This window comes from Balaenoptera physalus (genome assembly GCF_965194825.1).
Source record: "Balaenoptera physalus genome assembly, chromosome: 10".
In the NCBI taxonomy this organism is placed as follows: domain Eukaryota; kingdom Metazoa; phylum Chordata; class Mammalia; order Artiodactyla; family Balaenopteridae; genus Balaenoptera; species Balaenoptera physalus.
Window position 1 is genome coordinate 49,469,903 of NC_138889.1, and position 27,684 is coordinate 49,497,586.

Sequence of the window (27,684 nt, forward strand, 5' to 3'; positions counted from 1 at the left end):
TAGTTAGTTAGTTAGTTAGTTATGGCTGTGCTGGGTCTTCATTTCTGTGCGAGGTCTTTCTCTAGTTGCAGCAAGTGGGGGCCACTCTTCATCGCGGTGCGCGGGCCTCTCACTATCGCGGCCTCTCTTGTTGTGGAGCACAGGCTCCAGACGCACAGGCTCAGCAGTTGTGGCTCACGGGCCTAGTTGCCCTGTGGCATGTGGGATCTTCCCAGACTAGGGCTCGAACCCGTGTCCCCTGCATTGGCAGGCAGATTCTCAACCACTGCGCCACCAGGGAAGCCCTGTGTAGGCTCTTTTACACAGGCATGTAAAGGGGTGGCCCCTGGAATCCGCCTAGCCTCAGCTCTTCCAACATCTCCCCTTCTTCACCCCTCTCCCAACTCTGGTTATTTGCCTGCAGCTCCAGGAAGGCCCCCCATTCTCATTCCAGACGCATGTGCCGTTCCCTCTGCCTGAGGCGCCCTTCTCCCTCCCCGCCCCCCCCTGCACAGTCTGCCCCTGAACCTCTGCTCTCCCTCAGGCCGAGCCTCGGTCTTCTGCTCTGTGGAGCCCTTGGTGCCTCTCCCAGAAGAGCCGATTGCCCCTTGGAGGCCTCCCACATGCCTAGGACATACCTTCATTATTACCCTTGTCACAGTATGTTGCAACTGTTTTTTATTTTCCTGTGTCCCCGCAGACTTGAAATTCTTGAACTTGCCTTTGTAATCTAGCAGGGAAGACAGTCCCTTGTTCACTGTGGACACTTAGAAATGTTTGCTGAATTGAACATTTATGTCATACCTAGGAGAGTTCCTGGCACAAAGGGGATACCCTGCCCGATACATTTCTTTAATAATTAAAACAGAAATGTCAATAAATAATTGTGATGCAATGTGATGTATCCTAACAGAGATATGCCCAGAGTAGCAAGGCAGCCCAGAGAAGAGAAGAATTACTGTTTCCCTGGGTAAGGAAATCGATGGGTCAGGGAAGCCTTCCTAGAAGACGTGACATTTCAGCAGGGCCTTACCATTTAAGTAGGAGTTGGCCAGGGTAAAAGGAGGCCCTCTGGGCACCTGAGCAAAGACATGGAGCAGTGCAAGGGCCCACAGTGGTTGGGAAGCAGCAAGATATGCCCAGGGCGACAGAAGACATGAGAAGGGGGTGAGCATTAAGGTTGGGGCCAAAGTGAACGCCATCTAAGGAGTCTGAACACAACCCCAAAGGCGTTGGGAGCCCTGTAAGGATTTTAAGAAAAGAACTTGCACAGATTTGTGTTTAGAAAGATACAGTGGATGGATTGGGGGAAGGGAAATAAAGCTGGAGGAGGTGAGATCCGTATTTATAGGATCCTGGCCAGAAGTAACAATTGCAGGAATCCCAGGGAGAGATGGCCTTGCCCTGAGTCCACCCAGCCCCTGCAAAGTTCTTTCTGCAGAGAGCTGTGTCTGTCAAACTGTGCTCTATCATATAAATGGAGAGGGTGGGACACAGAAGGGTGAGGTCTCTAGTCAAAGAAGTTTAGAAAATGCTGAGTTAAACAGGTTTCTTAATGCAGGACTTTTCAGAATCTTTCGTATATACATTGTATATGTTATATGAACATTCAGAGTTTCCCAAATGGTTTGAGCCATGGAACCTCTTCCTGAGAGCATCTCAAGGGACTAGAGTTCAATGGAATGTGTAAAATAAAAACAAAGACCTAGAGCTTTCAGGATTCTGTCAGCTCTAATTCCTGGAAGGACAAAATAAACAAAAGAACTAGCTTTCCACTGGGTGTAACTGATGTCCTCACCATGCACTCTGCTGGGGAGTCTTGTGTGCGTGTGTTTTGTTGGGGGCATGGAGTGGGCTGCCATGGAAATATGAGTGGTAGGTTTTTCTTGTTCTGTTTGGAGGCAGGCTGAGCAAATTCACCTGCTCTTCCCAGGTGCCCTGTGTTTGTTCAGGCCTGAAAGAGGTCAGATCCAAGTGTTTGAAAGAATGGCAGGTCCTGACCTTCAGAACAAAGAAACCAGGTCTGCAGCCCATGGAATGTTCTGGTCTCACCACATCTCTCACGCAGCCTTTGGTCAGCTTGCTGGGGGGAAGGGCAGAGCAACCATCTCAGAATCTTTTTACCCTGGGGAGGCTGCAGCCCAGGTGGCAGGTACCCGGCTCCGTGGGTCCTGGCTTGGTCTCGTCACATTGTCACACACAGCTCCCTAGGGCTCCCAGGCACAAGTCACCATTTTCAGGCTTCCTCTTGCCTGAGGGCTGGAAGAAAAAAACTTTTAACATCCACCCATCGGCCTTGTGTCTTTAAGTGAGCCCCGGCCTTAGAATGCCTCCTGTGGCAGCGCCAAGGCCATTTCCCAGCGGAGTCCCCAGGGTGGAGGAGTCTGGGCAGCTCCGTGTGCAGCCTGGGAAGGTGCTTCTTTCTCCAGTGCAAGAATTCTCCCCTGAGAAGCAGCAGATATTCCCCAGCCCCTGCCAGGAGTTCAGGGTGAAGAGTTCAAAAGTGCAGAAGGGGACAGACAAGCAGGAGCCGCCCCGGTGAGGGGCAGCTTCTGGCAGGATGGAGGGTCAGCGATGAACTGCCGGCACTGAAATCAGGAAACTGTCCAGAGCCCTGAGTAGGGGGCCTGAGCGGGGCCCCTCTGGAGGGGCTGCTGCTCCAGCTGTACGACCTGGACAGTGGCCGCCTCGGCCCTGCTCGCTCAGCCTGTCTGCTCTGGGTCAGCTCAAAAAGGACTCGAAAATACTGATGTTCCTGTCACATGTTGCTCTTACCAGGAATGGTCAGACATCCTACTTTGGACTTACATCTCAGTGAAGCTCCTAGTGTATCTATTCCAACCCTACGTTAAGGAGCTCCTGCTTCTCCCCTAAGGCTCTCAGATCAGGAACTAAGACCCAGAGAGAAAGGGGACTTACCCAAGACTCAGAGCTTATATCAGAGACAGAAGGAGAATACGATTTTCCTGTGCCCCAGTTCAGCGTTTTCTTCACCACATGGCACTGTCTCTCTCGTTGGAGAAAGAAACCTAACTTTAACATCGACTTCACTTTATGTTTTACAAAATCATATTGTTGTTAAACCTAAACTAAGTTCTGGCGTCAGATAGAGCGGGATTCAGATTCCAGCTCCACCACTTTCCAACTGCAGGAGAATAAATAACCCCGGGGGCAAATAACTGAACGTCCTGTAGCTCAGGATTCCTTCTCTGAAATGGCACCTACCTACTTCATAAGGTCATGGGAAGATTAGTTGAGATAATTCATGCAAAGAACTCAGCCTGATGCCCAGCACCATCGATAACCATTAGCTGTTTTTGTTACTGTTGTCATTCGTAGAAGTATTTTCATGAATATGTAAGGCAGTTATAATTAACATTTAAATTGGTGTTATGATGAAAGTCCAACATCCTGTATTTGGATATACATGGATGAATTGAGAAAAGGTTTTTTGTAACCTAAGCTTTTAAAATTTTCATTTTGAAATTTTTGTTGTTCTTAATTGGCTTTTTTTTTTTAATTATTATTTATTTATTTTATTTTATTTTATTTTTGGCTCTGTTGGGTCTTTGTTTCTGTGTGAGGGCTTTCTCTAGTTGCGGCGAGCGGGGGCCACTCTTCATCGCGGTGCGCGGGCCTCTCACTATCGCGGCCTCTCTTGTTGCGGAGCACAGGCTCCACACGCGCAGGCTCAGTAGTTGTGGCTCACGGGCCTAGTTGCTCCGCGGCATGTGAGATCTTCCCAGACCAGGGCTTGAACCCGTGTCTCCTGCATTGGCAGGCAGATTCTCAACCACTGTGCCACCAGGGAAGCCCCTTAATTGGCTTTTAATTAGTTTAACAAGTTGGCAGGAAAACTCACACTAAATTTCCACCAACTCCTTCATGTACCCAGCTCTTCCTAAAGCATTTACTGAACAACTGCAGTATTGGCTTATCATAGGTGCTCAGTAGCTGCTTTTGGATGGATGGATGGACCAGCAGATGGATGGGCAGAGGGAATGGATGGATGGATGGATGGATGGATGGATGATGCAAATAGAGCAATTGAAGTAACCACCCTTGGTTCAGACTGGATAGTTAGTGGTGTGGTTTCGTGAAAAGCCATAAGTCAGGAGCCAAGGGACCAGGAAAAAATGGTAAAGGGCCCAAAGGTCTCACTGGAGATGAAGAAGAGGTATAGTGGAAGTAAGGGAGGTGGAAGGAGAGGCTGTGGTCAGAGACTGAAATGCACAGTGTGAATTTTTAGTAGGAGTGGCTCCTGGTGACGAAAGGTCCAGGGAGCAGCCGTGGGGAGGGCATCCAAGGTGGGTAGGGGTCCTGGAGGTCATTAAATACAAGGAGGTCAAGAAACTCTGAGTCTAGGTTATTGGATGGGAGATTCACATAGCCTTTTATCCAATTCCAAGTTAGGATTAAAGTGACTTGAATGAATGAGATTTTACTCTGTATCTCATCAAATTGCTCCCTGGGAAGGTTCTCTTATGTGAAACTGAATTTGACATGAAAGAATAATAGTGCACTGAACAAAGGTATTTATTTATAATCCTTGCCTTATTTTTTAACCTAAGAGTGGTGTTGCTTAAAGGTCAAGTGTGTGTGTGTGTGTGTGTGTGTGTGTGTGTAAGAGACAGAGACGGTGAGAGAAACGAGAAACAATGTGCATCACAGTGTTTTGCCGTCTGACCTTTTCAGCATTTTAGCTCCAGGCCAGTGCGGGAGCGACACTGGGAGTCTTGTGAGCATTCTGTATATCAAAATGTCACCAACAACCAAAGACATTCTGTTCCTCCCTCCCCATCCAAATACTTGAAATTCACACCCTGAACAAAAATTCACAGTAAATGTTGGTTTGGTGAACATAGCATTATAATTGTGCACTGAAAGGTTTTTTTTTTTTTTTTAACCATTTCTATTCATTGTACAAGGAGAAGAGGGCTGGATGGTGGGTCAGGAGACACTGCAAGCTCCCTACACCTTCCCCCACCAGCACTTGCTCTGTGACTGGGAATAAGAATTGTGGCCAGGATGACACGTGTTTAGCACTTGACTATTTAAAAATCACCCCCAGCTTTTAATCCTCACCACAGCCGCAAAGTTGGCCAGGCAAATATTGTGCCCATTGACAGATGGAAAACTGAGGCAGAATAGAGAAGTGAAGTGACACTCGCTTGCAGTGGCAGAGCCAGGTCAGGCCCACGAGCCTCCTGACCCAAGCCCCCTGACCCAAGCCCAGAGCTCAACACTGGACTGAGGCAAGTTGCTGCCTCTTCATTTCGGCCCCTGTGACATGAACCTGTCTCCAAATCCCCCCACCAACGGCTCCAACTGGAAGGACCATGGTAGGAGCAAATATTTGCCTGCCCACTGGCACTTCTACTGTACATTTTTTGCTTCCTCCCTTTTCTGGTGGTACGCTTCCTTTTACAACAAACCTCTATAAACAGTTTCTGAGAATTACTGAGCTATGTTTGCAATGCAGATGTACTCTGGGAGTAGTATGTAAAGTAATCATTTTAACAAAAGGAATAGATATTTAAAATTTAATACTAACTACGGGAAAAGTGTCCATTGTGTAAAACATAGTTTATCTTTGGATTCAATGTTTGTCTTTGGTTTTACAAAGTAGTTTGTATTTTCAGTATTTTCTACATAATATAGTCAAATGCAGAGCAGTTGCAATGCATCCAAAAAATGGGTAAATTCTCTGAAAAGAAAAAAAGGATATGCCATGCACAAAATTCAGAGGTTGGAAAAAATGTGTTCTGGGCCACTTCAGGGCTACTTACCCCCTCACAGCCACCAGCCTTATTAGACAGATGCCCCGACAGCACAGGAAGCCCACCACACGTGGGCCGCAGCCACTTTTTCCAACAAGGTCGTACATCTTTCTTTCCACAGCTGGTCCCAAGCTGGTCCCAGGCCTCCAGTTCACACAGCTGGGAATGGCAGGCACTTCTTCCTACCACATGCCCAGACACTCCGTGCTGATCAATCAGGGTATTTTTTTTCTCAATGAACATGACCGCAGATACTGTGGGTCACAAATTGGTCCATGAGATGAAATCCTTTTTCTGCCCATGGATTAAGTAATTTTTAATAATTCACATCACACTTGCTTCCAGAAAGACTCCAATAAGAGACACAGTACAACCCACAAAAGCAGGATCAAAGAGCCAGAATCGAGTCAGGGGAGGGTGCGTGCAGAGAGCCTCGGCTGAGGGAACCTACCGTTAAAGGGCAGAAGACAGCTCTCAGCTTCCTGACGCCCAGTGTTAACAGGAAACATGGGTTACCAATCCAGTCATTTTTTAGGAAACACAAACTTTTTCCTGACTTTGAAATCTAGAAGGCAATTCTACTGTAGATTTTAAATAGAACAACTCAAGCCACTTAATGGGCCTTGTCTTTACCCACCAAGGCAGTGTTTCTGAGTTCTCCAGACAGGATCAGAACGATCTGAGGTGCTCACTGAAAATGCATTGTACAGCATGGTGACCAAAGTTAATAATTAATACTGTATCAGGTAGTTGAAGTTTGCTAAGACAGTAGATCTTAAACGTCCTCACCACTCAAAAAAAAAAAAAAAATGGTAACAGTGTGAGGTGATGTGTGTGTTAATTAGCTTGATATTGTGGTAATCATTTCAAATGTATACGTGTATCAAAACATCCTGTTGTGTTCCTTAAATACATACAATTTTGTCAATTATACCTCAGTAAAGATGGAGGAAAAAGTACAGATTCCTGAGCCCCACCCCTAAACTCACCAAGTGACCCTTTGGGAGATGGGCCTGGTGATCTGCATTTTGAACCAGCTTAGCAACTGATCCTGCTCTACCTGCACATGGAGAACGCCCTCACCAAGGTGTTAGTGGATGACAGTGGCTTCATGCAGTGGCCTTTCCCAACCTTCCCTTTATCTTATCAGGGAATAATGCCTGAACCCAGAAGAGTCTCTGGTGGAGGGACTCGAGACTTCAGGGTCCACCAAGGGAGATATTTGGAGGCTGCAGAGGCTCCCTAAGCCTGAGTGGCAGAGGAGCCGGGCTCTCTGCACGCACTTGCGTTTGGAGTGAGCTTTCTGCTGGGATTTCAGACGGCCACAGGCCACAGAGAGGCGGGGCCCCATCTCAGCCCTTCCAGCACCCCTGGGGTCTGCCATCCAGAGCCCATGGGAGCCACCAGCCCACATTAGAGACAATGATGTGGGCTTGGCTGACCACCAGGCTCCGTACCCCTACTCTCTGCCCCATCCTCGTCCATAATGGGGCAGGCAATTTGCAGCAATGTGGATGCAACTAGAGATCATCATACTAAGTGAAATAAGTCAGAAAGAGAAAGACAAATACCATATGATATCACTCATATGTGGAATCTAAAATACGGCACAAATGAACCTATGTATGAAACAGAAACAGACTCACAGACATAGAGAACAGACTTGTGGTTGCCAAAGGGGAGAGGGTTGGGAGAGGGATGGACTGGGAGTTTGGGGTTAGTAGATGCAAACTATTACATTTAGAATGGATAAACAACAGGGTCCTACTGTATAGCACAGGGAACTATATCCAATCTCCTAGGATAAACCTTAATGGAAAAGAATATAAAAAAGAATGTATGGGACTTCCCTGGTGGCGAAGAGGTTAAGAATCCACCTGCCAACGCAGGGGACACGGGTTCGAGCCCTGGTGCCGGAAGATCCCACATGCCACAGAGCAACTAAGCCCGTGCACCACAACTACTGAGCCTGCGCTCTAGAGCCCGTGAGCCACAACTACTGAGCCCGCGTGCCACAACTACTGGAGCCGGCACGCCTAGAGCCCATGCTCTGCAACAAGAGAAGCCACCGCAATGAGAAGCCCATGCACCGCAACAAAGAGTAGCCCCCGCTCGCCGCCACTAGAGAAAGCCCGTGCGCAGCAACGAAGACCCAACACAGCTATAAATAAATAAATAAATAAATAAATAAATATATATATATATATATATATTCTTTTTTAATTACATGGGAAGTATTGTCAAATGAGTAATAAATCTTCAAAAAAACAAGGTATGTATGTGTCACTGAGTCACTCTGCTGTACAGCAGAAATTAACACAACATTGTAAATCAGCTCTACTTCAATTAAAAATAAATAACTAAATCATAATGAGGCAGGCAGAGCCAAGAGTCCAGAAGCCAGCCAGGTGGCATAAACCCCAGTGAATGAGCCGTGCCACACCCACACCCACCCCTGGCCTGCACCTCCCTGCTCCCCAGTTCAGGCTGGGACCTGCCAGGCATCATCTTGGGGAGGCAATCACGTGCTCTTTCCTCTCCCTCTCCACAGGTTTGGAATAAATTGCCTCATCCAGTTTGAAGACTTTGCCAATGCCAATGCCTTCCGCCTTCTCAACAAATACCGCAACAAGTACTGCATGTTCAACGATGACATCCAAGGTAAGTTTCCACCCCTCCTGACAAAGCCCCTGAGGACTAATGCCTTCTCACAAAGGCTCACCTGGGTGCCCAGGTGGGGAGGGGCCACCTCATAGCCGGTTTGCTGCCAGCAGCTGTTGAAGAAAGAGCAGTAAATCCAGATTCACTTTGCTAATTCTCAGCTCTGTGACCTTGGACATGTCCCATAACTTTGCTAAGTCTCAGTTTCTTCACCTATAAAATGGAGATGATTACTGCTTCAGAGGAAAGTAAGAATTTGGTGATTAGATATATGATAGAAATTTTAAACAATGCTGTGATTTACTAGCTGGTTGAACATGGGCAGATCACATCTCTGAGCCACAGTTTCATCATCTATTCATTGGGAATGATAGTAACTACCTTGGAAGATTATTGTGAAAATTTAAGGAGCTAATATATGGAAAGTACCAGCACATAGGACTCATCAGACCAAAGCATCAATCACCATAAAAGTGGCCTTCGCCAGCCACAACAGCTCACTCTTGGATTTTCCAAACACAAGGCATATCACTGTCAGGGAATCAGGAGAAGGCCTTCTCTTAACTTGGCTGGAATGAGTGCTTCTCACAATGATAACCAAGGCCCCAGAACATTCCAAAAGTCAATGGGAAGCATCTTCTAGTTCAGGGTCAACTTGGCTCCCTGTTCTGTGGACCAGAAATACCTAAAGGCACTTGCTTCTTGCTGTGGAGATGCCAGCATGTGACACTGGAGTAGGCGGGGTGGTTCCTCAGCGATTATCTCACCTGATCCAGGAGTTCTCAGTAAGGAGCATTGCCAGTTATTCCTAGTATTTTATAAAGCCCAAGGGAAACCTTGATGACATGTAGGTTATTATTTAACAAATGAAGTTTGGCAAGCAAGATCTTTTCAAATCAAGGAACCATGTCATGTAAAAAAGAACAGGTTGGTAGGGGACAAGTATTGGTCCCTGGGAGTTAAAGATGGGCCAACATTTTGCAGATGAGGCCCAAAGAGGTCACAGTTTTCATCAAGTGAGTAAGAGAGACCTAGGAGGATTCAAGCCCAGGTTAACAATAGCTAAGGTTCAGAGCTGAATACTTGTTATTCATCAGGCACGGTTCTAAGCACTTCACAGGTTAATCCTACCAGATAGTACCAACCCTGTCTTATTTGTACTCCTATGACCTCCCTCTGGGTCAGTTCCCTCTGCACGTGAAAGCTCTGCTTCTCAGCTTGGGACACTCTTCCCCATCATCTTTGGCTCAGTAACTCCTACTCACCCTTCAAGGCTCAGCTCCAGGGTCTCCTGTCCCAGGGAAGGGACAGCCTGACTTGGATGCACACCGGGTGCCTCCACAGCCTCCTGTGCCCCCCTCTGTCAACTTTCTTACCACACTGTACCCCACATGCCTGCATTGAGTTGTCTGTCTCCCCAGGAGACAATAAGCTCCCAGAGGCAGGAACCACATCTTTTCTCTTCTCACTTCCCAGCCCCAGCACAAGTGCCTGGCGCACTGTAGATGCTTCGTTAATGTTTGAAGAATGAACGAACGAGGTCCACCTGCACAAATTGAGATTCTCATAAGCACCCACCTGTTCATGTGGGTGTGTCTACACTGGACACCTGCCCCCGAAGCCTCTCTCTTGTCCAGGTCGTCATACATATACTCACCCAGAAATGCACCCCACATGTGCTCACACGCAGACATATATACATCTTCACGTGTGTACACCCTCATGTATACACACACAAAACTTCTCAAATTAAATCAATTCGTTAGTTTTTATGTCCTGCTGATACCCAGTTCCAGTAGAGTCTGTTTCACTCCCAGGCAAAGCCAGATGGCATGGTTTTCTGGGTCCCACGGCAAACAGTGGAGGAATTTCCCATTCTTTTCTCAGAAATGAGACTAAAGTCATTAAACTAAAATGCATGAGGAGAGCTGGCAAATCGTACTAGAATGGCAGGAGCCCTGTAATATCGAGTCTTTGATCGGGACAACCTGACCATTAGGCGTGGCCGTGTGATTAACAGCACCGCCCAGATCTTCCTTCAAGAAAGGACTTGTTGCCCCAGCTGGCGGCAGGGCTGGCTGGATCATCAAGCAGAGCCGCAGCTGCAGAGAGCCGTCTCGCCCACGGTCCTGCCCTGCCAGGACGGCATCACCAGGTGATCAGGGAATCTAGAAGCTCAACCATTTTGGCCCAGTGCAGGACAACTCTGAGGGGACATGTAACTCCAGAGCTCCCCACGGGGTTGGCTGAGGCCCTGGGGACCGCATCGCAGCTCAGCTTCTCCCGCTTCCCCATCCTCAACCCCATCCTGCTTCCACTCCCTCCCTAGCACAGGTGTGCTGATCCCCAGGGCACTTCTTGATAACATCCTGAACACTTCACATCTCTCTGAATCTGCTTCCCAGGGAACCCAAACTGTGCCAAGTAATCCAGTTGGCATGAACACAGAGCTTTAGGCTAGAAAAGTGTTTTCCATCCACACTATTTCACAGCTTCCTTGCCTCACCCCCTCCGCCTGTGGGGAGGACGGACATTGCTGTTCATGTCACCGATGAGGCAACTGAAGTTCAAGGACTTAAGTTTTGCTCCACGTCCCACAGCCTAACAGGCATAAAGCTGGGGCTAGAACCTAGTTATTTCTAACTCGGAATTCACTGTCTGTCCAGGACGTCGGGCTGCCCATGCTCCCTCGTGGGTGAGGTGGTGCTGTGAGTCTCCTTGGTGAGGATTAAATTCCAGACCCCACATAAGTGTGGGTGTCACCGCTCTCCTCACCCCTCCCATCCTCTCCTCTAACTCCCACAGTTCACAGAACCCCCCCCCCCCAGATGAGGCCTGGGGACGGGGAGGGGCTGGCCCACAGTCGCCAGCTGGTTAGTGATGGGTCCAGAACCAGAAGCCTATGATGTGTACTCTCAGTGCTGGGTGGGCAATTAGCAGGCTGGTGAGGAATTCCGGGATGAATGGGGCAACATGGAAGATTAAGCTCATGCTAGAATTGACCCCCTTACCTCCAAACACAAGGTAAAGAGAAGAGGAAAAAGAAACATGAAACTACATAGCCACGCTCAAAAATAGAAAGGAACGCCTGCATGCACAGAATTGGAGAGAGTTGGGAGAAGGGGGAGGGTGGGAGGAATCACAGTGGTAAAACAGAAACCAAAACCAAGCCGCATGTGGTTGCTGGGGACAGGCCCGGTCCACCGCAGCAGGACTCGTGGTCAGAATCTTCTGGAACACCCCAGAATGGCGGGGGATGGAACCAGGCTGCCCACATGAAATGAACACCAGCGCAGCCTCACGTCCTCGGTGGAATAAGGAAAGATATGACTAAAGGCCTCAGGGTCCCCACCAGACTGAGCTCCGTGAGGGCCGGGCCGTGCCTGGTGCTGAGCAGGAGCTCGGGCACAAGATTTGAACCCCAGCCAGTCCTGCTGCACCACACTCCTGGGAATCACCAACCCCACGTGGCCGACCACAGGGTAGGGTTGGCCCCAGCACTGGCAGGGTAAAGAGCTCCCCAGGGCTGCCATGGTCTCCTCCGCGCGCCCCCCGCCCCGGCCCCAGCCCCACTCCCAGCTCAGACCGGTGCAAAGCCTCAGCCTCCCCAGGCTGGTTCTCGGTGAGCAGGGCTGCCCGTGCACTGACTCGTCGCTGGAAGCCTCTTCAGGAGTTTTGGAAAAGGCAGAGGCTCAGGTGACTTTTGTTGTTTCAGCTGGGATCACAGAAGCATCCCGGCTCTTAGCGGAGGAGAGAGAGACCTGGAAGGGAAACAGCGCTAGGAATGGTCCTGCTAGAGGACTGGCCAGCTGTGTCCTTCCCAGGAAGCCAGGTCCAGGATACTGCTGGCCTGGTGAGCACAGGCCCCCGGGCTCCGCGGCTAGCTGCCCGCAGTGTGGCTGGGGACAGCAAAGGCCAGCTGGCCTGTCAGCTCCAGAGTGTCCTCCCACCCCACCAGGCCTCCCCGGAGCTGCACTGCCCTCAAGTCCGGCCACATTCCCGAGAGCAGACGGCCAGTCAGGGTGCCTGTGTGGTATGTCAGGCCATGGTCACCCCTCATACTTTCAAGTTTTCATCTGTGAGCCAGAGTGCTTAGCAGTCAGATGTTGGACTGAGACAAGCCTAGGTCTGAATCCCCACTTTTCTGCTTTGGGGCTTTGGCCAAGTGGCTTAAATCCCCCCAGTCTTCTTTTCCTGGTCTGTAAAATGGACATGATGGTATTCACAGCCATGAGGGATCCTCAGCCAGTACTGCCAGAAAGATCAGGACGCCTTCCTAAGGCCAGCATCGATCCTGGCTGCACGCGGACTGTGCTAGCTCATCGTTAAGCGTTCTCATCGTCACCCTTGCTTATGGCACCAGCTAGTTGTAAGGGCTGCAGTGACGTAGCGCAGGAGCAGGCATGTGACCGTACTCAGCTCTGGTACCGGGTACTGATACCTCTGGTGCACAGGAAGCTCCCAACACAAGTCCCAGAGGGAGGGAGGAAGTGTTGAGACCCAAAACAGAGAGGCTTTGGTGGAGGTGAGGAGAGGGACCGGTGTGAGCGCAGGCCTGGGAAAGCCCGAGAAGGGAGGCAGGGGCCCACCTCACCTCTTTTCCTCTTTCCACATCCAGCCTATTCTTCCAGCCCATTGCATTAGTCAGTTCTGTGAGTTTTCTGCCGATTCTGATTCTGAATGTGCTGGTCCCTCTGCCTAGAACTCTCTTCTGCTCTCGGCTAATTTCTCTTTGTCCTTAACGACTCAAACCTCACCTCCCCCAGGATACCGCACCCAGGGCCAAACCTGTTCCTCAGGCCCCAGGACGATCCCACCCTTCCCCAGGGCCTGGGAGTGACACTGGGCAGGGGTCACCCGCTTTGCAGAATATTTCAAAATACCCCGGGGCTCAGATGCCACGGTAGGAAAGGGGCAGATGGGGAGGAATGGCTCAGCTCTGAAGTCTGTCCAGCTGGTTTGTCCTGTTTACAAGACACCAGGGGTTATTTCCAGCTGTCAGCGCTCTGCTTCTCCTTCCCGTACCACACACACTGAGCAGCAGTTCCTGGCCTTTCCCGTCTCTCTCTCCCACAGTGAAACCTCCCCCGGCCGCTTCAACCTCATCTCTCCCCAGTCCCCAGAACCTTCCTTTTCACTAAGTCCTGTGTTCTGAGGCTGTTCTTCCCGGACAGGGCTTTCCCAGCCCTGAGATTCTTGTGGTTCTCTTCGTACGTCTAATCCTGGCTGCTCTGAGACCTCCCCCTTAGCCTGTTGCATCAGTTAAATCCCCAAAGAAGCCAAGAACATGGTAATTATTCCCTCCGGTGGCAGAATAGTCTAACCCTGCCTCCTTCATGGGCCGGGAACTGCCTTCTTGAGAGTCCAAGGGCTCCAGAAAATTCCCTTCATGACACAGAGACAGGGTTGAAGTCATCTAGAAGGCCTTTGCTTGGTTTCCAATAAGGGGAACTTGAATTTTCTGAACAGTTATGCTGCTAACCCCTGTGGTCAAGACTGTTGTATTGATCTTCATAAATCTAAGGCTTCATATACCCATATACCCAGTGGAGCCCCAGAACAGGCTCTCAGTACACGCTCATGAACAAATGACAGGCGGCCGCTGGCTGCTGTGGGAAGGTAATTCTGCGGATCATGAAAGTGGGCCAACCTAATCCTAGAGGATGCCCAATCCCCCATGGCCCCAGGCCTCCAAAGCCACCTTGGCCAGACCCTGCCGAGCCTAACTCCCTGTCCTTCTCGCTGCCTAAGACAGCAGCCTTGTCTCACCTGAGAAACAGCTAGTTCTTTTCCTTTTCTCTGATAATGTGTGGTTTAGAATGGAAACTTCTTTAACTTTGTCAAATGTGACTATGAAAAGCAGAATAGAAACTACATTTTCAGTCCTTTTGTGCTATTTCCTGAACCTACAACCTCCAGTACTCAGTTTGCAGGAAATGCAAGTATGGAAAGCTCCCTCTGAAAAGGAAAATTTGTTTTTCTTTCATCATGAATGAGGAACAAACAGTCATGCTTTCAGCTGCCCTCAGCATTTACGGGCACGCGTTCTAACACATCCCTAGACCCCCGGGCCTCTCCAGGTGGTTACCTCCAGAAAGCTCTGCAGCTTCCTTCCTCTCTACTTTTAAATCCCTAATAAATACATTACCCAAGACCCTCCTCCTCAAAATGAAAGTTAATGATGGGGATAACTTTCTTTGCCAAACTTTATAATATGGGATTTAAGAACTGCTGTGTTCCCTCTTGAGTTCTGGACTGTGAATAGGGCAACTTGCCACTTCAGAGGATGGCCTCAGAGAAGGATCCCAGAAAGGAGAATGAGAAGTAACCAGCAAGGTAGCCAGTGAGCATGGGGTTCCAGAAGCCACATGCAGAGCTTCCCAAAGGCAGGAATGAACACCAGTATCAAATGCTGATGAAAGGTCAAGGAAGAGGAGGGGCTGAGGACTGACCACTGAACTTGGCAAGATGGAGGTGCTGGGGAGGTTGACAAGAGGTGGGGCAGTCGCTTGATGGGACTGGGTTTCAGGGAGACCAAGAAGAAAGGAAATAGAGGCAATGAGTATATTCAGCTCTTTAGAAGAATTTGGCTATAAAGGGAAGTAAGAAATAGGGTGGGAATGACATAGGGTCAAGAGGAGGCTTTTTTTTTTTTTTTAACCTTTTATTTATTTATTTATTTATTTATTTATGGCTGTGTTGGGTCTTCGTTTCTGTGCGAGGGCTTTCTCCAGTTGCGGCAAGCGGGGGCCACTCTTCATCGTGGTGCGCGGGCCTCTCACTATCGCGGTCTCTCTTGTTGCGGAGCACAGGCTCCAGATGCGCAGGCTCAGTAATTGTGGCTCACGGGCCTAGTTGCTCCGCGGCATGTGGGATCTTCCCAGACCAGGGCTCGAACCCGTGACCCCTGCATTGGCAGGCAGATTCTCAACCACTGCGCCACCAGGGAAGCCCCCAAGAGGAGGCTTTTTAAGGATGGGAACTTGATGACATATTTGTAGGCTGATGGCAGTGATCCACTAGAGAGGGAGCAGTTGAGGATGCAGAAAGAAAAAGGGAGAGAATTACAAAACAAATTTCTTGAGTAGGTAAATATGGTGGGATCCAGCACACAGCTGGAGGTGGCTTTAGCTAAGAGCAGGGACCATTCATCCACGTAACAGGAGAAATGGCAAAGTATATGGACCGGAGGCAGAGGTTTTATAGAGTTGGTGGTGAGACGATTCACTTCTCTCCTGGTTGTTTCTACTTTCTTTGAACTTCACTTTCCACTTCTGAAAGGGGAAAAAATGGGAGCTCAGTAGTACCTATTTCCTAGAGTTGCTGTAAAGATTAAATGAGCAAATAAATGCAGGCAAGTGCATACATAGCACGGAGACAAGGTCACGGGGAGAGCAATCAATAAGTGGCAGTTGTTGTTGTATCCTTTTGAAATTTTCAACTCCTTTCTATCAGATTTCCCAATGCTTTGTGTTTTCCACCGCTTCCAGAGTCACAACTGAACAATTACATCCACCACCTAAGTTCACTTCCCTCCACCTCCACTACCACCCGCTCCTCAGGTCTCCCCCAGGGAAACCCCATAAGGCCACTCCTGCTGCCTTCAACTCCAGAGTCAGGAAAGGCTGTCTGAGCTGCATAGACCAGGAAGGGGTGGAAGCAGCAACCCAGGTTTACCTGCTTTACTTCTAACTTGGTGACTAACAGGCGGAAGCCACTGCCTCTCTCTGGCCTCAGTTTCCTCATCTGTATAGCTGTTGGATGTCACGCTCTCCATCCAGCACTGAATTTCTGCAGGTAAGCTGTGATTCAGCTTGTAGGTTCTAACCACAAAAGATACTTGACATCCAAGAAGGAAAAGACCCATCAAGAATGCAGTCTTTGGGAGGTTCTCTGATGAAATATCTTTGGCGCCACCTGGTGTCGTATGCTTTGTACAGCTCTTTTCAGGAGGCAGAAGGCTGTCGTGAAATACAATAGAATCAGGTGAGCGGAAAACGTGCTCTCTGTCCAATGGAAAACTGGAAACAGAAAAGGGAAAGTTCACTCCTGCTCCCACCCTGCAACCATTAGTATTTTGTAGCTCCTTCCAGATTCTGTGTGTATAGTTTGTTACAATTAGAATCATAGTATGTAGACTGTTGAATGTTCTCTTCCTTCCAACTAACTCAGTGAAGCATGATTTAGGGGTTAAGAGCACATGCCCTAGAGCCCGATTCCCTGAGTTCAAAGCCTCACTCTGTTGTGTGATCTTGGACAACTCAGCAAACTGCTCCGTACCTCATTTTCCCAATCTGTAAAATGGGGATGATGATAGGATTAAATAAATGTCTTTACATTAAGACATATAAAGCACTTAGAACAATATGTGATGTTAGTTACTAACTTCATAGCATTTTCTGTGTTGCTACACCATCTTCATAATGAATATTTTTAATAGCTTAAGTATCCTACTGAGTGCCTACACTAGCTCATTTACTTAACCATTACTCTTTTGTTAGGTGTTTGTTATTTCCAGTCATTCTACGTTATAAATAACACTGTCATAAATATCCTACCACATACCTTTTGGATTTTTTCATAGATTCCCAGAAATAGAAGCATGAGGTCAAAGGGCAAAAACATTTTATGCCTTTGGTCTATATTGGGAAATAGTTTTCCAAAAAGGGTTGTAGCTCTTTAAAATGGAATGTGTGCTGAACTTTGCCCTTTTCATTGCTCCCTCACCAGCCATAGATAACATCAGTTTCTTTGATTTGCACACTTTTAATGACCATAAACAGTCACACTTTAATTTCCTTTTCTTTGACCATCATAGAGGCTTAGCGTTGCCAGTTGCGATTACTTTATTGTGACTCTGTCAGGGTCCACACCAGTCGTTTTAACAGAGAAAACTCGACATAAAGAATTGTGAATTCTGCATTAAAGAACTGAAAAGCCAGAAAGAAACACTAAGGATCTGCTACCACCCCTGAAGCTGGGAGAACACAGGGAAGACGAGGTGACAGCTGGGTAGCGTTCATGCCTCTGAGGGGCGCACGCTGCGAGGCTAGTTCTGTAAGTGACGGACAAACAGCAAACTGGATTCAACTGCTGCTTGTGGAACAAACTGCTGCTGTAAGATTAAAAAACCAAGGCTGTGGAGTTGCCAGATTTAGCAAAAACAAAATGCAGATGATCAGCTAAATTTGAATTTCAGACAAATAACAGTTTTTAGAATATTTATGCTAATATTGAATGGAACACACACTAGAAAATTATTTCTTGTTTATCTAAAATTCAAATTTAACTGAATGTCCTACATTTTACCGAGCAATCTTACAAAGCAGGAATGATGCTGGAAAAACTGTTCTTTCCCTGCCCATCTAGTCTTTCAGTCGCCCTCTGGTGCCCCCTATTGGCAGAGCCCACCATAGAGCCAATTGGTAAAGTTGAAAAGTGGTTTGCAAAGGAGAAACGATTACCCAATAATCGGCACAGTCCACCCTTTTGGCTGTTCAGCATCCATACATACTGTCCTGCACATTGGTACTTCCAGACAACAACAACAAACTCTTAACAAAATGCCTCATAAAATGCAACTATCTTTCCAACAAATGAAGACATTCTCACCTTCTCCCTGAAATGGGGAGAGGCAAAGTCTCTACAGTTATTTGCCAACTAAAGAATGTCGCTCATCATCTGGTTCTACAAGAATGAAGTCGCTAGCCACTGCAGTCACCGACCTTCAACACACCCTGAAAGGAGTTCAAGGCAGAGATCAGGCATGAGGCACTCTGTGCTCTGGGAAAAACTGGCAGAACAGGCCTTCAGATACATAGATATTTTCAGAAGATTTTATGAGCCCAGTTTCTTGCATCTTCTCATATCTAGGAAAACACTAAAATCATTAACGCAGACATCCACTCCTCGTGACGAGCAACAACCTTCTTGTAACCAGCAGCAACCTTCTGCCAAAATGTGTGCTTGATTGCACGTACCCCCTTCACCAAAATCACATATACACTGACACCCACACCCCTCTTCAGAGCAGTTCCTCAGAGCTATCTGAGGGGCTGTCTCCTGGGCTATAGTTCTCATTGTGCCCCAAATAAAACTTAACTCACAACTGTCACACTGTGTTTTTTTTTTTTTTTACACTGTGCATTTTTTTGACATATTTATCTCTGGAAGATAGTCACACCACCCATCTCTGGGCAGGACTAACTACTCTTAAATCTCAGTCACAGTCACATTTGAAAACTCTGTTATCTAAAGGCTAAATTGTAGAATTAACCTCCAACAAAACTTCTATAAAATAATAAGAGGAAGGAGAAGGGAGAATAAATTAGCTAATATGAACCAACATCCGTAATCACATGATAATCAAGGAAGAAAATTTGCATGGCTGCTACATTCCTCATTTCTGTAACCAGTCATGACGCCATAGTTGATGTTTATGCATTTCTTCCTCGGTCTCCCATTCCATTATTTTCTTGTCCTCAGACAAGACCTCAGCTTGCCAGGGTTCCTTAGTAGGATGACCCAAACCTTCATTCCTGAAGGAGCTGCATCCTCAGCAGCCCTGCCTCTCTTTAGTTGCAACAGTGTTTATTAATATTTACTCTTGAGCACAGGAGTACTAAGACACACCCCAGAGGATCCCCTAGGCTCAGATACAGTCTTCCCTGTCCCTCGTTTCCCCTTGGTTCTCAGGATGAATAACCACAGCCAGTAAAGTAACCCTCTTCTTTGCCCACTGGTTTTGTGGCAAATGGCCAGGTGGCAGTCTCAACTTCCAAGTCAATAGAACCATGTTGGGAATCCTAATGGAAGCATTTGTCTCTTGGGAACCAAGACCTCCAATCCAGAAAGCACAGAATTGAAGAGACAGGAAGCAAAAACCCTGCAAGTGATTCTTTAGGTGAAATGGTGAGAGGAGCCATTCTCACTTCAACACTTTGATTTCCAGACCCAAGTATTCTGGCTGTGGAGAAAGAGCACAAGGTATTGCTTGCTAAGTCAAATCACATATTGCATCCTATAAGATAGAACTTCACCATCTCCTCAACTAAGTCTTAAGTCTTCAGGAGCCCATCCTACTGATCTCTTAGGTCATCTGCTCCTGGGTGGTAGAGTACATGTTAAGACCACTGAGTTCCGTGGGTGTGCGCCTATTGCTGCACTTCTATTACTATGAAATGAATTCCTTGATTAGAAGCCTTGTTGCCTGCAATATATCAGGATGGTGACTAGGCATTCCAAACATGCACAGATGATGGCACTGGCAGAACACTATAGACAGGGAAAGTCAAGCCATATCCAGAAACTATGTTTATTCCAGTGAGGACACATCTCTTCCCTGTCGCTAATGGAAGGAGTGCAGTGTAATCAAACTCCTGCCGGGTGGATAGTCCTCCCAGAGAATGGTGCCATAGCAGGAGCTCCACATTGGTCTCCGCCATTGACAGGTCAGTCATTCAGCAGTAGCAGTAGCAGGCAGCCTCCGTGAGAGGAAGTCCATGCAGAGCCTCCATCCTTGCCACCATGGCTACTCTATATGGAAACTGAGCAAACCCTAGATGGCGTGGGAAAGATGCTGACTGACATGCACAAGCCATGCCATTTTGTCCACCTGATTACTGAGAAACTATTCTCATTCTGCCCTTTGGTGAGCTTTCACATGGGGCACAAATATCTTCTCACCCTGTACCTATTCAGAGAAGTCCATTCACAAACCCTTCCCTAGACTTCCTCATCACCAGTCTTACTATTTTGTTCTAAGTCCCTGACCATCTAGCTAAACCATTAGCAACTGCCCACGAATCAATGTAGGTCTAGCCATCTCTTGGACCAAAGTGGACAACAAAATTTACAACGGGAGGTCGTGTCCATTGGGAAGATTCACTTCACTATTTCCCTTTAGGGTGACCTTTTATTGGGGCTGTGAAACTGCGACCGTACGCTTCTAGTTGATGCCAGCATACTGTTAAGAATAATCTGTAAACCAAGCCTGCTTTTTCCTCCTTGGTCAGCTGGTCATAGGAATTCCTAGTGAGGCCTTAGGTGTGGATTGAGGGAGAGGAAGAATAGTTGTCAAACTAGTCTGAGCCACCTGCTTGTGCAGCTTACCTGTACCTTCAGATGTATTCAAGCCATTTGATGCTGGTTATGCTACTGGGCACACCCAACCTTATGACCTGCTGGATACGACAAGCAGCTCAGGTCACATGGTCATGCAATGTTTCACGGTTAGTTTGTGGCCTCATTTTTAATGTTTTTATCCATTTACCCCTTAAACAAATCATTCTACGAGGCTCACACTTCTTTTTGGCTTCCCTTGTATTTGTCCTTGTTGTTTCATTTATGAATGATGGTGGTAGCAGCACCTGACCCTCTGATCCTCTCTCCCAGGGTAACAATCCAGGAGCTATTTCTCAAACTAACAGTTATCTGCAAAAGAGTGCATGGAAAAGAGTATCATGCAAAAGAGGGTTGCTCGACAACCTGCATGCCTACAGGGCTGACCTCTGTAAGGGCGAGGGAAAGTTGCCTGTTCCATCACAGGTTCTAGGTGTGGGGAACTCTGCCAAGGGTCTTGGGGGTGGGAGCCGGTGGCCAGGCGGTTATCTCAGTCCACTCTGTTGCAGGCACAGCCTCCGTCGCCGTGGCAGGGATCCTGGCTGCTCTGCGAATCACCAAGAACAAGCTCTCCAATCACGTGTTTGTTTTCCAAGGTGCTGGTGAAGTAAGTGCCATCAGGGGCTCTCTGCTGTTGTTCCAGTAGGAGAATAAGAATGGGTGGAGGAGCAGCAAGGAGGAGCGGTGCTCTGGGCTTCTGAGGAGAGGAAACAGCACACAGATGCGTTGTGATCACTGCAGCCGCCTGGGCCCCAGCATTTGGGTGTCTCCAGGCAGGGACTTAACTGGGCCTCCTGGGAGTAGTGGGGGAAGAAGCGAGGATCTTGGTGAAGCATCTGATAAAATCCTGAGCAGCTTTTGCCTTTTGTCTAAACACCCACCTCGCAGGCAGCCATGGGCATCGCCCACCTCCTTGTCATGGCCCTAGAGAAAGAAGGCGTACCCAAGGCAGAGGCCACAAGGAAGATCTGGATGGTGGACTCCAAGGGGCTCATTGTCAAGGTACTGTCGGTCTGGAGACCTGGAGGTTACCTGATATCTACAGCTATTGGACTGGAAGAGATCTCAAGGGGTAAACTGCTCAGACAGAAGAGAGAGCAGAAGGAGGGCAGTGTCCTAACCCCCAAAGCAAAAGATTCATCCCAAAGTAGCCTGAATTGATCTTGTCCAGAAGCTTTGAATCACGTCCTGCCTTGTACTCACCTCTAGCCATATTGAATCATAGCTGTCCAGAAGTAACATGCTCTCTCTCTTCTACATCTTTGCATATTTTGTTCCTCTGCCTGGAATGCCCTCCTCTTTTTCCACACGCCCACTCACAGCCCTCAGCCCCATCTCTTTCCTCCCTGTCTTCTGTCACCTCCTTCAAGCAGCTTCCCTGAGCATCTGAGTCTCAATTAGTTCCCTGTGTTTATGTTCATGTAGCCTTCCGCCCTTCATCTATTACACTTATCCCATGATAGGGCTCTTGCCCCTTTACTTGCCTCCCTCCCCGTGAGGCTGTATAGTCTTGATGTCAAGGTCCTGCATGTGATAAGTACATAATTGATGTTTGAGGTATGAATGAAGGAATGAATGAGAGAGACAGTCCAGCTTCTGACTGCAGTGTGGTGAGGGGCACAGTTGGATGACCTCTTCCCTCAGGACTTCACTCAGAGCTCCATGTTTTAATCCTGAGATTCCACTAACATAGACTGTGACAGTGAGAGATTAAAAAAAGACAGAGATAGGAACGTGAGGCTCTCAACCAAGAATAATGGAGACCCCCCTCAGAAGCAACAGACCTTCCTATTGTTCCCTATAAGGGCAGATTCCCACCGGAAAGAACTGGGACCTGGAGGTTCCTCCTTCTGCCCCAGATCATTCCAGAGCATGGTCCAGGCACAGGTGGAGGCTGCCACACTTGCCTCTTTCCCACATTTCAACATCACCTTTGCTCACCTCATTGAGCTCACCCCTCCTCAAAGATCTCTCAAAGCTGGTGTTTTCACTCTGCTTCTCATGAGGCCAGCTGACCCAAAGGAGTCATCAGAAACGTTGACCAGCCTGTCACCCACTGCCTCCTATTTGAAGAAATGGAAGGAATCTGGACCCCATTGGGAGCAGCCAGCCATTACAAGCCTGTCCTGGATCTCAGCTTATTATTATTTATCGGGAGCTTAATGGCTCTTGTCAAATACATTCAAATTAGCGCCCTGACCCTGGGTGACTCAGGCCCCCATCCCTCAACTGGGCCTCTGTGCTATATGTCTTGGGGCCAAGAGTCTTGGTCCAGACTCAGGCATTTCCTCAGAGCCTTTCTGTCCTGGCCCAGGAAGCCATGACCCCAGCAGCTCAAAGAAAGGCCTTATGGGTTCTCCATATGTGGTTTGGATTAAAGAAAGAAATACACACACACACACACACACACACACACACACACACACACACACACACACACACACATTTAAAATTCTTAGGTTGCATCGCAGATTTTGATCAAAAGGACAGGGCCCAAGGTTCTGACAGCTCAGACCAAAGCACAGGGCTCTGCAGGGAATGCTCTCAGAGTACACAAATGCATCCAGGCACTGCCCAGCGGTTCTCACCACCACAGCTGTATCATGTTCTTCCTTCCCCTGCAGGGGAGGAGTCACCTGAACCATGAGAAGGAGATGTTTGCCCAGGACCATCCTGAAGTGAACTCCCTGGAGGAGGTGGTGAGGCTGGTGAAGCCCACGGCCATCATAGGTAGGAGGAGGGGGCGACCCACTGCCCAGCCCAGCTAATCCCCTTGACTTGCACGTGAAGACTGAGGCTCAGCGAGGAGGCATAAGCAACCCTTGGAAACACAGCTCTTTCCCCTCATTTCCAATTCAATGCTACAACCTTTTATTGAGTTATTACTGTATAAGAACCGTAGAACTAAGGCACCAAGCTGGCCTGCGTGATGCAGAATTATACAGTAAAGTGGAAAAGCACAGGCTGGTCTCTCTAACCAGGATGACATGAGCGCTCCTCCCCCAAGGAGGGGACCCTGGCATCACTCCCTGTCCTGCGGGAGCAGTCCACTCTAAAGGACAGTGGCCAGGCATGCTTCACTGGTGCATCTTAACTGGGCTGGGGCCTGAAGTGGACCAGTGGAATTAACAGGGGGTCTCAGCCAACTCAAGCAGGGAGACCCTTTTCTCCTATCCTCCCCCATCCCTATGGCGGATGCCATCCTCAAGACTCCTGAGTCTTCCATGTTGTACCTAGTTCCACCACCACCACCAGGAGAGGCATGGGGTGTATATAAAGAGTAGGCACCCCACTACCTCCCCCTTTTCCCCCGTAGGTGTTGCCGCCATCGCAGGAGCCTTCACGGAGCAGATTCTGAGGGACATGGCCTCCTTCCACGAGCGCCCCATCATCTTTGCCCTGAGCAACCCCACCAGCAAGGCCGAGTGCACGGCTGAGAAGTGCTACCAGGTCACCGAGGTCAGCGGGGAGTCCTTCCTTCCCCGGGCTGAGAGGACATAGTAACAGTAACCATGAGCAACCCTACGAGGGTGAAAAAAATCCCCACGTTGCTGATAAGCAAACTGAGTTTCAGAAAGATGAAGTAACTTGCCCAAGGTCACAGAGCTAAAAAGGAGTGGAGCTGGCCCTCAAACCCAGGTCCAGCTCCAAAGTCCAGGCTCTTACCAGTAGGCTTTACTGCTCAGGGTTCCCCTAACGTAGAGCTCTGACCAGAACTCAAGACGCTTGTGGACTCTAGGCCATTTGCATACCTGGCCTGCCCCTGCGGGGAGGTGACAGGTTAAAAGGTACACCTTCCCTGTTCCGTGGTTTTGTGGCTGCCAGGTAACTCAGTGGGAGCTGAGCTTTCGGTCAGATGAACAGGTGTGCTCTTAGCACCTGCAATGTCCACAGCACAATGCTGAGCATTTAGCAGAAGATGAGGAAGGGGTCAACTTTCGGGAGATAAGACTAGGCCACCAAGACCCCTGAAACGTAGCTCCAAGCTCCGTCTCTGGTTTTCTTCCTGCCCCCAGGGCCGAGGGATCTTTGCCAGTGGAAGTCCCTTTAAAGGCGTGACTCTGGAAGATGGCAGGACCTTCATTCCCGGGCAGGGAAACAACGCCTACGTGTTCCCTGGAGTGGCGCTGGGAGTCATCGCAGGCGGGGTCCGACACATCCCAGACGGGCTCTTCCTCCTGACAGCAGAGGTATTGCTGTCCCCGCTGCCCCGAATACACCCCAGAGGGCCTGTGAGCTCCACCAGCTCCTACACCGGGTCCCCAAAGATTCCTTCTCTTGTTTCTTCTACCTACCTGCCCCAATCCTTCAGTGGTTCCCCAGAGCGCTTGAATGTCAAGCTTCTCTCAAGATCGCCTGGAGGCTTGAACTTCTCTGAAAACACACACAGGCTTTTTAAGGCAGGGGCGGCGGGGGAAGGAATAGTCAGTGGGAGGGGTGTTGGCAGGAGGCGCTGGCAGTGAGGGAACATACCTTGTACTGCACCCTGCCTCCCAGCAGAACCCATATGCATGCCAAGGACGGAGATGCCATCAAAACCACCTGAAACCGCGGGCTCACCGACCATGACAAGCAATAGATTTTTCCAGCCATGGGTCTTGGCCACGTTACTGGGTAACTGGTAGCAAAATAAGCCCCACTAGGGCAGATTTCTGTAAGGAAGGGAATGGGTTGCACGTCAGGTTTGCCTGCTCTGAGTACCCATGTCTTGAGCACAGATAGGGGGTTGTGGGTGTGCACCTGCTCCAGGTATCTTATCAGAAAAGCTCCCACAAGGGTTCTTTACTGGGCATGGTGAATTGAAAACAAGGAAAGAATTTGTTAAGGATGACAGCTCACTTTCATAATAATGGTTGTTAATAACAACGGTTACAGTGGCTGCCATTTAACAAGCGCTTACCAAGTGCCAGGCACTTCACATTTATCTTCACTCTGAGGAACCCAGGCGTAGAAATGTTTCTGTTGAGAAGTTAAGCTAATCAAAACTATAAACAAATATTAAACATATTTGTCCCCAGCGGGCTGCAAAGGCTCTACTGTGAGTTCCGACATGTGCCTGCATTTCCCCCTCACCACGGCACTGGTGAGAGCCCCAAACCAGCAAAGCCGCAAGAAGGGCTTCCACGCAACCCTACCCAGCCCTGCTTCTCTGAGTCCCACGAGGAACTAACTGCCTCATGCACCAACTTCCTTCTTCCTATGTCTGCTGAAGTTTTGTCAGCCTCCCCCAAGCCTTGTGCACACCAGCTCTGGCTTCATGCTGTAGTTCTCTGTCCCTCTTGCTTGAGTATTCTGTGTTTGATTGGTGGTGCTGTTGTCCTGTGCCCATGGGCGGAGCTGTCTGAAACCCCCATCGGATGGGAAGAGTCACTTCCTGCTTGGAGTTGACCTGAAAGCAAATTCCCCTGTTGTGCAGAAACAAGGTTGCTAAAGCCTTCCTATGCAGCCCCCAGAAACATCTGCACAACCCACAGCCTCTGCTATGGGACATTTCAGCTCCATCTTTTCATGAACCGTGTCCATGAATTAAACAGGAACCTCTCCTCAAGCTACTTCTCAGTCACTTGCTCTGAGCAGCATAAGGCTCCTCCCCTCCAGGAGCTGACAGTCTGGTCTTCAAAGGCCTGGCAGGTTATATTTCTGAACAGGGTGTTTGGTTTGGTTTGGTTGTTATTTTTTTATTTTTGGCTGCATCGGGTCTCAGCTGCGGTGCGCGGGCTCTGCATTGTGGTGCACGGGCTTCTCTCTGTTGTGGCGTGCAGGTTTTCTCTCTCTAGTTGTGGCACGTGGGCTCTGTAGTTGGTGGCACGTGGGCTCTAGTCGAGGCACGCGAGCTCGGTAGTTGTGGCACGCGGGCTTAGTTGTCCCGGGGCATGTGGGATCTTAGTTCCCTGACCAGGAATCGAACCTGCGTCCCCTGCATTGGAAGGCAGATTCTTTACCACTGGACCACCAGGGAAGTCCCTGAAAAGGGTGTTTTTAAATTAAGATAATTTAAGTTGAAACTGATTTTCCTGTGGAAAAAGTAATATAAGTTTTAGGAGATGTACATGCACTATCTCATTTCACCTTGACAACCCTGTAAAATATAGTGATCATCCCTATGTTACAGACAAGGAAACTGAGGCACAGAGAGTTTAAGTTACTTGCCCAAGGTCACCCGGCTTGTGAGGGATGCGCCAGGATGGCCCCAGGCCATTTGACTCAGAGACACAGCAGAGCATTAGCAGTGCCCAGCGTCTCAGAAGTGACCACACATACCATAACTCGTCACTCTGCAGGAGAGCCTTTCTAGCTGCAGATCTAGCCATGGAAATTCTGCTTCCCTCTAGTCAATTCACCTTCTATACCTCCACAAAGAGAGTCCCTTAAAGCCCGGAACAGGCCATCTCTCTCCTAATTTCAGACCTTTTATGGCTCGTTGGTGCTCCCAGGAAAGGCCAAACTCCTTCACATGGTTTCCATACAAGGCACTTCATCCAGGGCCCTCCTTTCCTCTCCAGCCTTTTAGCCTCCCCCTGCCGTCAACCTATCCCGCCTTCTTTTTACAGCCGTGCTCTCTCTTCCCTCTAAGAATTTGCATGTGCTATTCCTTCTCCTCTCGTCAAGTAATTCACACTTTGTCCTTCAGGTCTTAGCTTCTGTCTTGTCTTCTGGGAAGCCTTTCCTGTACATGGCAGACTGGGCCCTGCCTTCCTCTGTGCCCATATGTCCCCTCTCCTCGAAATCACTGTAATCGTTACTATTCTTTGTTCATTGTCCACTGACACCAGTCTCCAGGAAGGAAAAGACTGTGGCTTCTCCACCATGGCTCTTCAGCACCTAGCACAGAGTCCGGCATATCGCAGAGCTCAGTGGATGTTTGACTGAATGAACAGAAAGGAGAGAGAGGAATTTGAGAACGAGGTAGCAGAGGGGGGAGCCCAGGTTCCTAATGTCTGCCAAACTCTGAGGCGAGACCAGCTCCTTTCCCTGTCCGTCCCGGGACACAGAGCTGTCAGAGGGCACTGTGGCTTTTCCCAGATTTCAATTTGACATGAGAAGATTGGGTGGGAGTGCATTCCGAGCCCCATTAAAGAGGCCGTTCTGCAAGGCTGGCTGAGCACCAGTGCCTGAGGCTGCAGGATGAGGCTGGCTGCGGAGA

At 48.8% G+C, this 27,684-nt stretch overlaps 2 protein-coding genes across 25 annotated transcripts in view; one reads left to right on the forward strand and one right to left on the reverse strand.

Moving 5' to 3' along the window:
- The window catches only part of ME3 (malic enzyme 3), a 327,764-nt gene that overhangs the window by 297,735 nt on the left and 2,345 nt on the right, over positions 1-27,684 (forward strand). For all 3 annotated transcript variants that reach the window (XM_082410149.1, XM_082410150.1, XM_082410151.1), the window contains exons 8-13: positions 8,311-8,420; positions 21,050-21,147; positions 21,429-21,542; positions 23,165-23,270; positions 23,857-23,999; positions 24,557-24,730. In XM_082410149.1, coding sequence (XP_082266275.1) covers positions 8,311-8,420; positions 21,050-21,147; positions 21,429-21,542; positions 23,165-23,270; positions 23,857-23,999; positions 24,557-24,730 — 745 coding nt within the window. The remainder of the gene's footprint in view (positions 1-8,310; positions 8,421-21,049; positions 21,148-21,428; positions 21,543-23,164; positions 23,271-23,856; positions 24,000-24,556; positions 24,731-27,684) is intronic.
- Positions 1-27,684, reverse strand: part of LOC309636759 (protein tyrosine phosphatase type IVA 1-like) — a 102,139-nt gene that overhangs the window by 63,416 nt on the left and 11,039 nt on the right. The window contains exons 2-3 of one of the 22 annotated variants that reach the window (XR_014250203.1): positions 16,098-16,441; positions 8,641-15,439 (exon numbers count right to left, since the gene is read on the reverse strand). The exons of 10 other annotated variants lie outside the window; for them this stretch is intronic. Coding sequence is in view for 10 of the 12 variants with exons in the window: in XM_082410251.1 (XP_082266377.1) it covers positions 5,628-6,013 (386 nt within the window). In the remaining 2 variants the exon portion in view is untranslated. 11 more of the 22 variants (XR_014250204.1, XM_082410251.1, XM_082410260.1 and 8 more) reach the window with 11 other exon arrangements.